General features: G+C 47.6%; 1 protein-coding gene across 3 annotated transcripts in view; it reads right to left on the bottom strand.

Moving 5' to 3' along the window:
- Positions 1 to 6,887, bottom strand: part of HIPK2 (homeodomain interacting protein kinase 2) — a 186,022-nt gene extending 179,135 nt beyond the window's left edge. For all 3 annotated transcript variants that reach the window (XR_004819449.1, XM_035723208.1, XM_035723207.1), the window contains exon 1: positions 6,680 to 6,887. Coding sequence is in view for 2 of the 3 variants with exons in the window: in XM_035723208.1 (XP_035579101.1) it covers positions 6,680 to 6,698 (19 nt within the window). In the remaining variant the exon portion in view is untranslated. The remainder of the gene's footprint in view (positions 1 to 6,679) is intronic.
- Positions 6,888 to 14,865: the final 7,978 nt, after the last annotated feature.

A 14,865-nucleotide genomic window follows, 5' to 3' on the forward strand; every position in this document is an offset into this window, starting at 1 on the left:
AGTCAATCAATCTTAATTCTGTTTAAACACAGTGGCATTTAATTAATCAGAACCTACAAGAGCAAAAGAAGTTAGGCAAGAATTGCTAAAACAGACCACTTTCAAAACACTACAAATCTCTTCAATGCCATGTGTAGAAATAAGTGGCTGTAAAAAACCACAAAATTATTTTGCCGTTTTCAAGGTTTGCCTTTTTTTTTTTTTTTTTTTTTACTGGCAACTATTTTACTAGCTTACTTTCTAATGGTAAAGTCACTTATCAGAAAGCCACAGGTTGAAAGGCCTTGTCCATCGGTATCTTTTGCCTTTTCTGTTGGCTTTAGACCAAAGACAGGGAGGAATACTGGCTGTTAAGGCTGACTTGTAGCCACTCTCATGAACACTTAGCTTACTCGTCACAGAGAACCTGGAAAAACAGGTATGGCTTTAGCTGACTCAGAATCTGTAAAGAATTTGACAAACTGTCCTTTCTAAACCTGGATGAACTGATATTACACAGAATCATCAAGATTCTTGTGTGTGTTCTCGTCTTTCACGAGCCGTTCAACTTTATACACTTGAGTCCTCTGCATTCTGCTTGTCAGATCTGTAGGAGATAAATAAGGTTCTAAAGAGCTAGAAGTAGAGGGGTGAATTCAAAGTGATCAAGCACATTCAGAGTCAAGCAGAAGGTGGCACTGCTGGGGTGAAGGAGGGCTAGACATGCGCAGAAGGCAAATAAAGACTCGGGACCGAGGTGAGAGAAAGCCAACTATCAGTTACCAATCCAGGGCTGGTGTAATGTAAGTTATTACTCAGATATATTAGGAAGAGCCAATTCAGCCAATATTTATGAAGTGCCTACTTGGTTTAACGAACTGCCCAGCTACTGTGGGGGATACAAAGATGAATCAGATTTGGTTCTTGCCCTCCAGGGGTTCACAGTGATGCAAGAATCCTGAACTCATTTTTCTTGTGTACACTGTACTAATGAGACCATTATTAAAGAACTGTATTCGGTCTCGACCACCACCATTTTTTTTTTTTAATGTGGAGAAACTAGAGACAGTTCAGAGGAGGGAGAGGACGCAGAACAGGCTCTGTTAGGAAAGAGCTGTAGAGACCCAGTCATTATCTTCAAATATATGAAAGGTTTTAGAGAAAGGAACCGAGTAAAAGAAAACAGGTTTGAATGCCGGCAGGTGAGATTTCAGGCGGGCCCAGGAATTGACTCAGGAGTCGGGTTAACAGAATCCTGGAATTGGTTACTGAGGGGGTTCCTAGCGTGGGCTTTTCCTGGGGAAAAACAATTGTTTCGATGAACTGGCAACTTCAAGTCACGGACATTCAACCTTCCTGAAGGCAGTAGGATGAACTACATTTTCCCCAGGGTCCTCTCCTGCCCTGGGTTCCAAACCCCCGAGAGGCAGAGCTGGGTTTTCTTCTACAACTCCCTGAGAGATCTGCTGAGTGACCCCCCGAACTATATCCCCACTAATAAGCACCACAAAACCACCTGGAATACAAGATCACAGCCAGGCAGCAAAGCCAGGAATTAATTCTCCAACAGCCACACATGACGTAAGGGTCCATTCACAACAGAACGCAGAACCCTAAATACCAAAAAAAGACCGAAGTCTCCCAGCAGTGTGTGCAAATTAGAAACATATTTGCATTTACAAGGATACAAAATGTTAAGTAATGAAAGAGGAAGAGATGGTAATTAGAGAGGGTGATTCCTAAGGAAATTTGTAATAGGAATTTCCAATATTCCGAAATGCTTGTTTGATCCAAATTTAAAAATACATTTCAAAGGAAAATAGGGAAATGGGGGTCTTCTCTTTACACCTGAAGAAACACTAGCATGTTAAGAATTAAAAACTGGCACACGCATGCGTGCGCGCGTACACACACACACACACACACACACACACACACACACTCCATCTTGAGTCAGGCCATGATCCACTGAGCCCACGTGTACTTCTGACTTTCACTTCCCATACCCCCTGAACTCCTCGAAGTTAGGGACCCTACATAAATGCTTTTAAGTGACTTCATTAAAGATGTGCCCTGTCTGTAAGGCGGTGGGTAACAGCGCCCACCTCGAGGGGGCCTGTAAGGACAGTGAGTTCATGGGAGTGGAGAGAGCAGCACAGACTAAGTAGAGCCTAAGGCACGCTTGGTGCTGTGAACTTCAGGCATCTCGGTTTCTTGTAGAGGAAAAATAAAGACCTCCCTATACTCCAGCTTTTCAGCTTTTTTTTTCTTCCCCCAATAGAGTACTGCCATATTAAATGGAACTATTACGAGTTTGGACCCTTTCAGGTTCACACTCTACCGGTGGTTATATAAAGTCGGCTGGCATTATTCTGAATCCCGTCTTTGATAGCGGCCCGAAGTGCTGCAATTGTCATCATTAGACTACCAGAAAGCACTGGCAAATTACATGTTCAGAGAACAATAAAAAATGGTTACATATCATACCCTCTTGATCATTGCTACTTTGTTTCATATAAACCTCAAAGGTAGTTCCCCAAGATTAGTCTCTATGGGAGAAAAGAAGAGAAATGAAACATTTAAAAAAAAATTAAATAGGAAGACTAGAAGCAGCTGTAACTTGCATAAGGCACCAAATTTTTTCTTGTAAGAAAACTATGTTGAATGCATGATGAGCCAGACCCTGGCCTGGGATTGAGTGGCTGCTGGCCCTCTGAGGAGGTCCTTGGTGAGCCACCTCTCCCTTTCCGGGCCAGCCTGGGGGCAGCATGGGTCTTGGTCCGGGCGAAGGTGAATCTTTCATACTTCGGGATACTTTCACAGAGGCACAGCTGCGGCTCCTGAAACTCTGCTCTAACGGTTTGTTTCCTCATTTTTAAAGTGGCATAGAATGTGAGAAATTCTCTACCTGAAACCAGCAGAAACTCAGTGGGAACAGAAATCCAGAAAGGTCACAGAGAGGGTCAAAAAGGCTCTTTCTTCTGTGGCCATAGGGGATTTATTGTTGCTGGTGCCCAAACTGGAGGAGGAATAGCAGGAGATTAATAATTGAAATGTTGCTATTATTGGTTTTCTAAACTATTTGTGGGCTATTCTTTCCCTGGAGTCATCATGCCCGTAAGCAGCCCCCCAAAATAGAGGGATTTAACACATACTAACAAAATGCCTACTACAGCCAGGCACTTTACAGGTACTCATTTCTAATGGAGTCCTCGCACAATCCAATGAGGCTTAAAAACACAACGAAGCTCTGAGAAGTTAAGTAACATGCCCAAAGTCATCAACTAGATTCAAACCCAGGTCTCTGATTTGATTACCGGACCACACTGTCCAGAACTGAGGGTAAAATTAACGAGCCTTGATTCACTACTCAAAAGCGGTGAGAATGAAAACAATATTTATACTTACTCATTTTAAAAATATAAAACACAAACACAGGAAAAGATATTTTAGAACATGTGTCATCAAATTCTTTTAATGGAAGATGATTCAGAATCCATTTCTTGGTAGGCATTTTGGTAGGTGTCTTCAGACTCATCTGATGAGAGATTTCATTATTAGAGTTTTGGGAAGTCTGTGTAAGCCAATACTAACTGACATGACACATCTCGGGTACGGTGGAACATAATTAACTTGGAATTTAGGGTCCTCTAATTCAGAACCTATGGCAATATAGACCTATGTGGCTGGCCTTTGTACTACATATTGAAAAAAAGCCTTGCTAAGCAAGTTGATGGAGTAAACACAATTGCAAGGCAAATGTTTAACTTTCTAAAGAAAATAAACCTTTTTAAATAAGTCTAACTTAATCAGTACCAAGTTACTGAAAACGAATGTGCTATTTATAAACCTAACCTTAAAAGCAAGTAGCAGGAGACTGGTAACACTTTGCTACCCACTAATCTGTATTATCAAACATACCCTGTTTCAAAAGCCGCATTTCTCTCTAAACAGCTCACAGTTTGGAATGCTCCACTGTTGCATTCAGGCCTTTGCCCAGTATCCCAACTTGGGGCAACTGCACCCCATTCAAACGAATGGGTGCACGCCCGAATTCCAGCTGAAATGCCTCACCTGTCATCATCCCGCTCCTGAGAAGAACCCTATGTTCGATTTTTTTAGTAGCTCAAAAATGATTAGAAATCTTCTCGGCGAATTCCCCAGAAAAACCCTGCTCCTCCAGGATACACACCAGGAGCCCATGCATTCTGACTGGGATACGGTAAAAATCAGGCTCACTGAATCCAGCAGATATCGCCAAGGAGGGGAAAAGGAGGTCACCGGAGTCTTAGAAGCACTCATCACACTAAGTGAATGTAGGTTCCAGCAGTACAATCCTTTATAGAGGTCACCTGTCTGTTTCAGAGCATGACCAACAGTCTCCTTCAAAAAGACCCAGGCCTGAGCTGTGCCCAGCGAGGCTGGACTGGTTGAGGAGGGGAGAGGAGGAAGCCTAGGGAAATTAGGATAAAGACACACAGAAACTCCAGCAGAGTCGAAGGGTACAAAGTGGAGGAATAGTTAAAAGACAGCACACAGGCAAGACCGAGCAAAACCCGGGATGGAAAGAGGTGACCAGCTAGGTCATCTGGAACAGGGAATGAAGCCTGCAAATGAAAACAAGTGAGCTCCTGAGACCTTTGAGATCCACGATTATGCTTAAACCTTAGCACCTTACCCACCCACAATTCTTTATCTGGTGTAATGCACAGAAAGAACACTGTAGTCGGACCAGGAGTACCAAGTCTTAGCCTAGGGGGTATGGCCTACATTCCATATGGATTTAGAACGATAGGAAAGGGAGAGAACCAGCACAGTTTCTGAGACGGGCTTCTTACAAAGTTGACAAAATACATCCCAACCCCCCTCGCCCCCCCCCCCGCCCCGCCCCGTACCCAGCCCCTTGCAAAAGGGAAAGCAGCCCTTTACTACAGTTCTGAATTCAATGCCAAGTTCCCTCCCTAATGCACACCCGGAGTGTCCAGCAGAGGGAGTCTCAAGGAGGTACTTAATAAAGAGAAAATTGTTTCATTTTAACACTCCATAGACAGTGGGAGCATTGACTGTAGCCCCCTCCCATAGACACAGACGAACAATGACTGCCCGACATGGGTTCTCCTCCCATGTTCACAGAGCCACCGGCTCGTTCTATTCTGCCTGGTGGAGTGATCAGAAATTTCGTTTTGTTTTGTCGAATGGTTAAATGGACCTTGTGTTCTTCAGAATCGAAGAGGAAAGCCCCTGGAATAACATCTCTCTGTTGCCTTCTAAACAGCCCCTTTGTTTCTGAGAGAGTCTGAAAAAAAATATTTACAGTCCATAGGTTATTTACAGCCTCATTATCCAGGGCCTGACTGGTAACTTTATTCCATCCAGAAACCAAATTCATTTGGAGCCCTGGAACTAATAACAGATTTTCTTTTCAGATAAGTTTTTTTTTTTTTAAATCTGCCTCTTGTAACAGAGATAAAACTATTAATGCGTTCCCTGTCTCACTCGCCAGCACTGTTCTCGGATTTATAGAAGGATTAAAACCTCCTCTCCCCGCCCCTCCTCTCTGCTCCACACAAACCCTTTCCCCTCTCATTTGCTATTTCACCCACAGAATATCTGAGAATATCAGAGCAAAAACCGAAAGAAAGCCAGATGGACCAACGCTAAAAGTATGTAAAGGCTGCTATTTCAATGATTTCATAAGAAAAACATTTTCGCGATGAAATGACTGAAAAAATCGGGCACCCTTCGGTTTAAAATTCTTTCTACTACAAGCACACAAAAACACACCGAAGTGTAAAAACTTAGTTGATTCTGGTTTGATTTCTGGCTGGAAGCTGACAAGAACTGACTGAAGAGAAACGAAAGAGAGAGGGAGGGCAAGGGGAAGTGGAGTGCTTTTGCCCTCCGTTCTTTTCTTTCTACCTAAAGACAGATCAGAAAAATGACCCCACGCCAGGTGAAGGTGCACCACGCAGGTTTACCCAGACCGACCAAGGAAAACGTCTCGGCCGCCACCCCCCACCCCGACTTGAAAACCTAAACTACATTTTCCCTTACACACGCTAATGCGGGGAGATTTTAGCCAATTTCATTGTTCTGCCTGGGTCTGAAATGGACTTTTCCTCTGTACCCCCCTCTCATCACCTAGCCCCATACATTCCGATTCGACAGCCCTCCCCCCAAATCAGAGGCTCGCGGAGAATAAAGGAGTGTGGGGAGGGAGTGGAGAGCAGTGGAAAGGGGAGCCGTGGGGACAGAGTGGAAAGATCACCCTAAAGGTAATTTTCTTGGGGGGTGCGGGGGGAGGAGGACAGCTAAACCGCATCACCTTTATTTATTCCAAATAAATGAAAAGCACAGTCACGGGTCTGTCTTTTCCCAGGCGCCCCCTCCCAATTTCTTTTCTTCGGGCAGTAGCCCACCCTCGCACCCCCACCCCCCCCACCCCCGCCTCTTTCTCCACCCTGGAAATAAGATCCTGTTAAATTCCGGATCCCGGCCGTTCCGTGGGCAGGGGAGGGGGAGGCGGGGAGGGGTCGGGAGCCGGTTAAAGCCCCGGGGGTGGGGCGCCGGAGGCCGGGCGCCCGGGGGGCTGCGGGCCGGGGGCTGCCCGGCTAGGGGCCGCGGGCAGAACAAAGCTGCGGGGGCCGCGGCGGCCGGGCGGCGCTGGGCGAGCGGGGTCGGCGGGCCGGGCGCCCCTTACCTTCGTACACTGGGGCCATCGGGGCCGGGGTGTCCGCGATTCATGGCAACGGAGAAGGGAACGCGGCGCGCGAGCTCGGCCCCCCCAGCCTCAGTCGGAATCTGCCATCTTGAGCCTGTGTCTCCGCTCTCGGCGCAGCCGGGGCCGCCAGCGCCCGCATCACCGCCTCACTTGGCCGGCGCCGGGGGAGGGGGCCGGGCGCCGCCGCCGCCGCCGCCGCGGCCGGGGCCCTGAGCGGGGCTCCGGGCGGCCGGGCGGGCGGGCGCAGCGGCCGAGGCCGAGGGGCCGGGCGGCCGCGGCCCCCGAGCGGGTCCGCGGTGGGGCGGGAGCCGGGGCGGGCAGCGCGCGGCCAGTGCCCGGCCGGAGCTCAGCTCAGCATGGCTGTGTGTGGGGGCTTCGGCAAAAGTTGCACGGGAGGCGGAGGAGGGGCGGGCGGAGCCGGGAGGAGGGGCGGGGGCGGGGGGCGGGGGGCGGCGGGCCGAGCGCGAGCGAGCGAGCGAGCCGCGGAGCGCGGAGTCCGCGCGCAATCGAGCGCCGATGGCACGGATGCGAGGCGGGGAAGGCCGAGCCGAGGGCAGGAGCGGCGGGCCGGGGCGGGCGCGGGCGCGGGCGCGGGCGCGGGCGGGGCGGGGCGGGGGGGCGCCGGTGGTGGTAGGGGCCGCAGCGAGGCTCGCCCGCAAGGTGCGCGCGGTGCAGTTCCGACCCGCCGAAGACCGCGGGTCCGCAGAGGTGGCAGCCAGAAGTTTGTGTGCGCGCGCTAGCGGGGCGGGAGGGGAGGGGCGGGCAGGGGGCGCCGCCGGCGGAGAGTCTCGCCCTTCTCGCCCTGAGCTAGGTGTGGAATGAATGAAGGGAGGAGTGGGCACTCGCCGGCCTCCGGGGAGAATGAGTGAGGGGAGGAGCTTTTGCAATCCACTGGAGGTCGGAGGTGCAGGGCCATTCCGCGCACGCCTCAGACAGGCAGTGCCCGGTGGTGGCTGAATCCCTGCGGGAATCTGGTTTGCACGCCACGCTCACGTCCGCGGAGTCCTGCGGGGCCCCGGCTCCGCCGCCTGGACCGTGGTTCCCAGGCCTCTGCTCTGCTCCTCGCGCTCCGATCCGGGCTTCAGCTAAACATCCTCCAAACTCTCCCCAGCCCCGAGTCTCTCCAGGTTCACTTCAGCTCCCTCCTGGATTCTTTGATAGGATGCCTTGCTGTCGCCTCCAACCTCAGAAGACTGGAGTCCACGCTTAGGCAGTGTTTTTGAAGCTGTGGGTCGCGACACATGAACTGATCAAAAAATTAGTTCAGTGGATGGCGACCCCCTTAAAAAAATGCAATGCAATGGAGTAGACAATTATTAGGATCCATTTTCCTTAGTGAGGGTAACTATAGTTTCAGAATCCTTTTGTTTCAGTTATATATACTGGACAACTGTACAGACCATGATGTAAATTTTATTTCCTACTGTGGGTCAAGGGTCAAAAAAAGTTTAAAATCTATACTTTGGGGGCTATAAAGTAACGATCACTGTAACTTTCTTAAACACAAAGTCATGATTTTTCTCACTACTTCTTATCCTTCCCAAACTCCATACCCCGTGACGCTCCCCCACCCCCTCCCCATTCCCGAAAAAAGGCAAGCTTTTTCACACACTTACCTAGTTTGGGTGGCAGCGCGTAGTTCCCCCTTCCTCTCAGGGTGACCTTTGACTCTGCCATTTTCTTCACCCCTATATCCATTGCTACACTTCCTACTGCTTCTCTTAGCCTCATGTTATTCACATTTGCAGAATCCTAGACTACCATTGCTAGAAAAGGCCTCAGACACCATCTGGGTCAAGCCTCCCTTTTAGAACTGAAAAAGTGAGGCCCATAGAAGCCAAGTATATTGCCCATTATTGCACACCATTCAATCTTACCATCATGTCTTTTGGCTCCTTTGGTGTTCTTTGCTTCACACCATTCATTCACCCCTTCCTTTCTATCCTGCCTGCTGTCGTTAATTGGTCTCAGGCCAGTTCACCCTAAGAACTATCACCTCCATAACACACAGTTCTGACTGGGCTGTGCTCCCTGCTCACGTCCTTCAAGGCGTCAGCCTCTGCCGAGGTACCTACCTCCTTGGCTCTGAATCAAGGCAGGCAGGCCCCGACTTACCGTTGCAAGTACATGAGTTCAGCAAGTCACTGCCTCTCTAGTGAGACTGGTTTACTCGTGGTCTTCTTCCAGCCCTGCCTATCTGTGCCCAGCCGCTACCTTCCCACGAAGGGTGCCCTCTCTATCTTTTCTCTTTAACCAGATTTTCCACCTGTGCCCAACTTGGTTCCTCCACAAAACGGCCAGAGGCAACATGAGATTAAGATAGACCTGGGTTCAGAGCCCAGTTCTTCCACTTCCATAGCTGTGTGAACTTAGTCAAATTGCTTCACCTGAGTTTCAGTTTCTGCATCTGCATTACGATGAGATAGTATCATTAGATAGGTGTTCTTCCCTTGTAGCTCTAGGTGTCTATCATGGCCTTTACTCTACAGGTATTCTCTCTCTTCCCCTTTCCAGTGCTACCTAATAGAATTCGCTGCAGTGATGGAAATGTAACCATTTGTGGCTGTTGAGCACATGGAATGCAATTAATGTGCCCGAGGAACTGAACTTTTCATTTTCACAGCCACATGTGGCTGGTGGCTACCATATTGGAGGGTGCATCTCTAAACTGCATGTTCAGCAAGGGCAGAAGCCACGTTGATCTTGCTTGGCATTATATCCCCAGTAAGGAGCACATTGCCTGGCATAGGGTAGGTCCTGCACAAATATCTATGGAGTAATGATAGCCGCCACTTATTATGTGCATCAAGCACAACACTAAGAACTTGGTATAAGTAAGTTATTTTGTATAGTGCTCCCCACAGCCTCTGAGGTGGGGTTGGATTGGAGATAGAGCTTGTATAGAGTGCTGGCAGATAGCAGAGGTTTAATAAAAGGTGTTTGTTATTATTATGAAAAACTCCATATGACCAACGTAACTGATTTTTTTTTTTTTTTTTAGAGAAGAAGGTGGGAGGGGCAGAGGGAGAGAGAATCCCAAGCAGTCTCCAATCCCAGCACAGAACCCTACACGGGGCTCGATCTCACAACCCTGAGGTCATGACCTGAGCTGAAATCAAGAGTCCGATGCTTAACTGACTGCTTGTCACCCAGGTGCCCCAATCAAGCTGATTTTTATCTCTTCTTTCTAGGGTTCCAGAACAGTTCCTGTCACACATGCTCTGCTGTCACATGGCACACCCCACCCTAGATGACTGACTCTCCACTTCTGCGGAGGTGACCTGTCCCCACAACTGGGTTGGCAGCATCTTGGGGCAAGGTCCATGGCATCCTCGTCTGGATGTCCCTCAGCTCAGAGCCTGCGCTGATTTGTATTTAGTAATTGCCTCTCACTTCGTCCCAGTTGCTGTCAAGCCATGAGTGATTCTAGGCAGTAGTACTCTCTGGAATACCCCCCCTGTCCTCCCCAAATTCATATGTTGAAGTCCTAACCCCTGGTTCTTCAGAATGTGACTGTATTTAGAGATAGGGTCTTGAAAGAGGTAATGCAGTTAAAATGAGGTCATCCGAGTGGGCCCTAATCCAATATGACTGGTGTCCTTATGGAAAGAGGAGATTGAGACACAGACATGCAGAAGGAAGACCATGTGAGACAGGGGGAGAAGGCGACCATCAACAAGCCAAGGGCAGAGTCCTTAGAAGAAACCAAACCTACTGACACTTTGATTGCAAACATCTATCCTCCAGAACTGCAAGAAAATAAATTTTGGTTGTTAAAGCCACATGGTCTGTGGTACTTTGGTATGACAGCTGTAGGAAACTAAGATACCCCCCCAAGAAGGAGAATTAAAATGAAGAAAGATCACTTGTATCACCTGAAAACATCTTAAGGGTGGTCTCCTTCCCACATGCCCACTTTGGGCATGGAAAGCGAGTCCCACGAAAGGAGAACAAGACAGGTAGGATGGCCGCCTTCTCTTCAGACCGCTAGGACTAAATTCTACCTGTGTGATGCTCAGCTGCAGCCAAAAAACATTCAGTGGAGCTAGCATACATGGCATCATGTAGGTGGGGAAATGTTATTTAAATGAATTTAGATTTTTTTTCTCATGAATTGGCAGATTGATATGCCTATTTGTCTCCCTTCTCTTCTATGACTATAGTCATGTGGGAGCAGGATATAAACCTAACAGTGAACTGCCCCCGAAGGAGAGCACGAGAGCAGGAGGGGGACAGAGTCGGAGACACAACCCCCAGGAGCACTAGTATTTGAAGTAAGGGAAGAGGGAAAAGAACTCCCCGTGGAGGAGAGGGGAGGGAAGGAGGAAGACAATATCCCAGGGCAAAGACCACCGCAAAGGGAGGTGTGGTCAGCAGCGCTCTGTGCTAATGAGAGATCGATCACATGAGACACACGGGGAGGCATCCGCTGGACTTAGCAACAAGGTTACATCCGTGACGCTGGTGAGACTACTTATGGGGGAAATGTAGGGTTCTTAAATTCAGCCTGAAAAGAAAGTACAGTGTTTTGATAGGTGGAGAATAGAGGGTGAGGAGAGTTATCAAGGCTCCAGAAGAGGGCACTAAAGAGTATTCCAGGTAGAGAGGTGCAACCAAAGTCACAGGGTGAGACCGTGAGCGGGCTCCAGGACCTAGCCCATCTGGCTAGGTTAGTATGCACCGTATTACATTTATTTAATAAACACATTAGCACGTAGTGTTCTAAGAAGTTTACAGATATTCACCCATTTAATAAATCCTTTTTTTTTTTTCTTTTTGCACTACCTGGAACTCTACATTGCCATAAGACCATGTAACTTCCGTGTCTTTTGAGAAATATTAACAAACGCAAGAGAACTGGAGAGGATCTAGTAGCCATCTATGTCAGTTACCTCTTCTCCATGTGTCTTTCTACAAATGGTATGAGTCATATCTTTCTCAGGGCTGACCAAACGTGGGGGGAGTTTTGACCTGGTTTCAAGACCATTTTGCTTATAGGGCAAATGACAAACGTCTTTTCTTATTTAAGCCTGCGGTTGTGAAAATGTGCAACATCCCAGTATCTTCAAGACCACAAGATGGAGGTATTTGTCTTTGGGGTATATATCTCCAGGTGTTCGTGTCTTGTAATCACTGCGTGTTTGTGGCGTGATACCTATGCAGGTTGTGTCTTATCCGGACTTGGTATGCAATGCTTTGGTTTTCTAGCCTGGTCCTTCTTTCTGTGTTGGAGCCTCTGGTCTTGTCTTTGGAGGATACGCCTGGGGGGAGGCGGTTCACTTTCCCGGGATCTGTCTTCTGATGACCTACCTCTCTTTTGGTCCTTGGCTCTATGTATGTCTGTTTTTCTCTCTCTTGACAATGTATCTACCTCGCTTTCTTTTTCTGTGTATCTTCCTATCCTACACACAATTTCTTCTTTCTCTCCTTCCCTCTCTTTTATGATTCATGTCTTAACAATTCATCATATCAACCTACATTTGTTTTAGGTATTCTAAAGAAATCACTTCATATTTCTGCTTTAAACCTTTGATTGGCTTAAATGGTGCATTTTGTAATAGACTGGGGTTTAATAACTGCAGGACTCCCCAAACAAAGGCTTCAGTGGCAGGGCAGGATGCTGACAGAGGATGTAAAAGAGTAGACATTGCATTCAAATTAGGAACAATAGGAGCTACAGCTTTAAGGGCAAAGGGTAGAGCAAGGCTTGGCAGGGTGAAGGGAAGCTGTGGAAATGGCAGTCTTGGAGAAATCACACTGGCAAAATCAGGGGAATACAGAAACATCATTCATTTTCTGTTTCTCCTCCTAGAAGAAAGAAATGATCAGACACCTACCTGATCGGGGATACAGGAAAGGCAAAGAGAGGCCAGAACGGTATTCGACAGAAGGGAGTTATGGCCAGAAGAATAAATTCCCCATCAGCCTACAAATGTGAAAGAAGCACAGAAGATGGGGCGATTCTGTTGGAGGTTTCAGGAATGGCAGATTAGGACAGATTTGCACCCAAGAAGCAGTTCAGAGAAGCAATCCAGCCCTGCAGAGAAATTTCTGTGATGAGGGGAGATGGGGAATAGCTTGGTTTGCCTGACACCAAGTCCAGGCTGACCACGGACAAACTAGGCAGAAATAGCATGGGGAGAAGCCCCCGCTTGAGTGAATAGTGAAAAGAGGGTAGACACAGGAGAGCTCTTTCAAAAGCCTGAGGATCCTGTTAAGCCAAGTTAAGCCTAACTCACTGATTAATCCGTGGACCCATGCATTTCTGGGCTGTGTCAACTTTGTATGCTAGAGTTCCCTCTCACTGGCATGAAAGAGCTTGCCCCTATGTGGCAACCCCTGGGCAGGCGGAGGGGGGGGGGGTGGCCCCAGTGGCAGAGGGCTCTCTGGGACTGCCAGTGACCTCTCCCATGCCAAATCCCGGGCCCTTTCTCAGCCTCTCCTCTGCTTGATCTCTAAACAAACATTAGTTAGCCACTTTTAATCCCTTCATCCTTCTTGAACCAATCCCTTCCCTTGACTTCTCATAACAGTGCCCTTTTTAAATTTCCTTTCAACTTCCCTGGCCATTCCTTGTCTCTCTCTCTCTTTTTTTTTTTCACCAAGAAATTCAATTCATCAGATGGTCAGTGCCTGACTGCATACTATGTGTTAGATTCTAGAGCAGGAGCTGGGAGTATAAAAGGGAATAAGCCACAGCCCCTGCTTTCAAGGAGCTCAAGTTCAAAACCGCCAGGTAGAGTATAATACATTATAGCGAGTGCAGCAGTACAAGAATGCACATGGTCAAAAGCTAACACAGAGGGACAAATGGCAAGGAGTGTGTTTACAAGGGTGCAAGGGGATGGCCTATCTGTGCCCAAGAGCGTGAATCCTGGCAGGGAGGAAGCGTGTAGAAAGCCATGTGTGTCCGAAGTCAGAAGTCAGAATATTGCTAAACACCAAGAACAAGGCCCAGGCAGTGATCAGGAATGTGGCTCGAAGTAAAGGCAGAGTCTCGTTGCCAAGACAAGGAATTTGTACTTTATTCTATATGCACAAGGTGTGGGGTGAAAATGTGTTCAGTTTTGAACCTGTTGAGTTTAAGTTTCCTATGAGATATTCAGATAGGGATGCTCATTTGCCAAGTGAGTGCATGAGGCTGGAGCTCAGCCAAGAGTTTTTAACAAGAGATAGAAATGTTTCGAGTCATCAGTATATCATGGGTAGCTAATTCATAGGAGTGAGAGCACACAGGAAGGGGTTACTTGGTGTCAGTTCTCAAAGTGTGGTCCTTGGGTCACCTGCATCAAAACCCCAAAGGGACAGAACCCCAGGCCTACTGACTCAGGAATCTCTGGTGGGGGTGCCTGGAAATCTGCATTTAAAATTTACTCTCTAGAGGATGCAGTTATAACAGAGGTATTCAACAGCCACCGATGTGGACATCCACTGGTGTGAGAAGCTAAGAAGCAAAAGGCTGACACTTGGAAGGGAGAGACCCAATCATTTAGGGGTTTAGATTTCCTCTAGAGTTAAAGGCGCCAACCCAGAATCCTGACATCTTGGAGATGAGCCACCGACTTCCAGGCTTTTCGTTATGTGAGAGAAGCAAGGTCTTTATTCAGCCACCTTTAGCTGGGCATCCTGTTACTTGCCACTAACAGCATCTTAATTAATATAAAGAATTTAATTTTGTGATTTCCAGATAGTGTTTCTTCATAATCCATGTGTAGATCTTTTAAAAACATTTCAAAAGCCTCAAAGTGTAATTTTTAAGAAACAAAAGCTCTTTGGCATACAATTCTGAGGATTTTCACTGTACCTGTGAGAGGAATTTGAATTTTTAAAGAATTTCTCTTGAAATATGGCAGTATCTTCAGCTCGCATTCCATTAGCCCTAGGTGATACATTTAATCAACATTCAGAAACTGCTGATTTGCTTATCTTTTCTGTAGGAGACATATACTGCCTGGCTGATTTGAGCCAGTTGGTCTGGTTGAGTTGGATGTTTAAATAGAGGGCAGAACAACAAAGATTATATTCATTCTTGGATTTCCTTGTGCTCTTTTGACATTGTTTTGTTGACTCCAAACTTCTGAATTTTAAATGCTATATTAAATAGGGAAGGTGGTGAGCATCAGGGAAGGGCCAGAGTTCTCACATCAGATAATAGGCTGGCATAG

The sequence above is a fragment of the Zalophus californianus genome, chromosome 12, assembly GCF_009762305.2.
Source record: "Zalophus californianus isolate mZalCal1 chromosome 12, mZalCal1.pri.v2, whole genome shotgun sequence".
NCBI lineage: Eukaryota > Metazoa > Chordata > Mammalia > Carnivora > Otariidae > Zalophus > Zalophus californianus.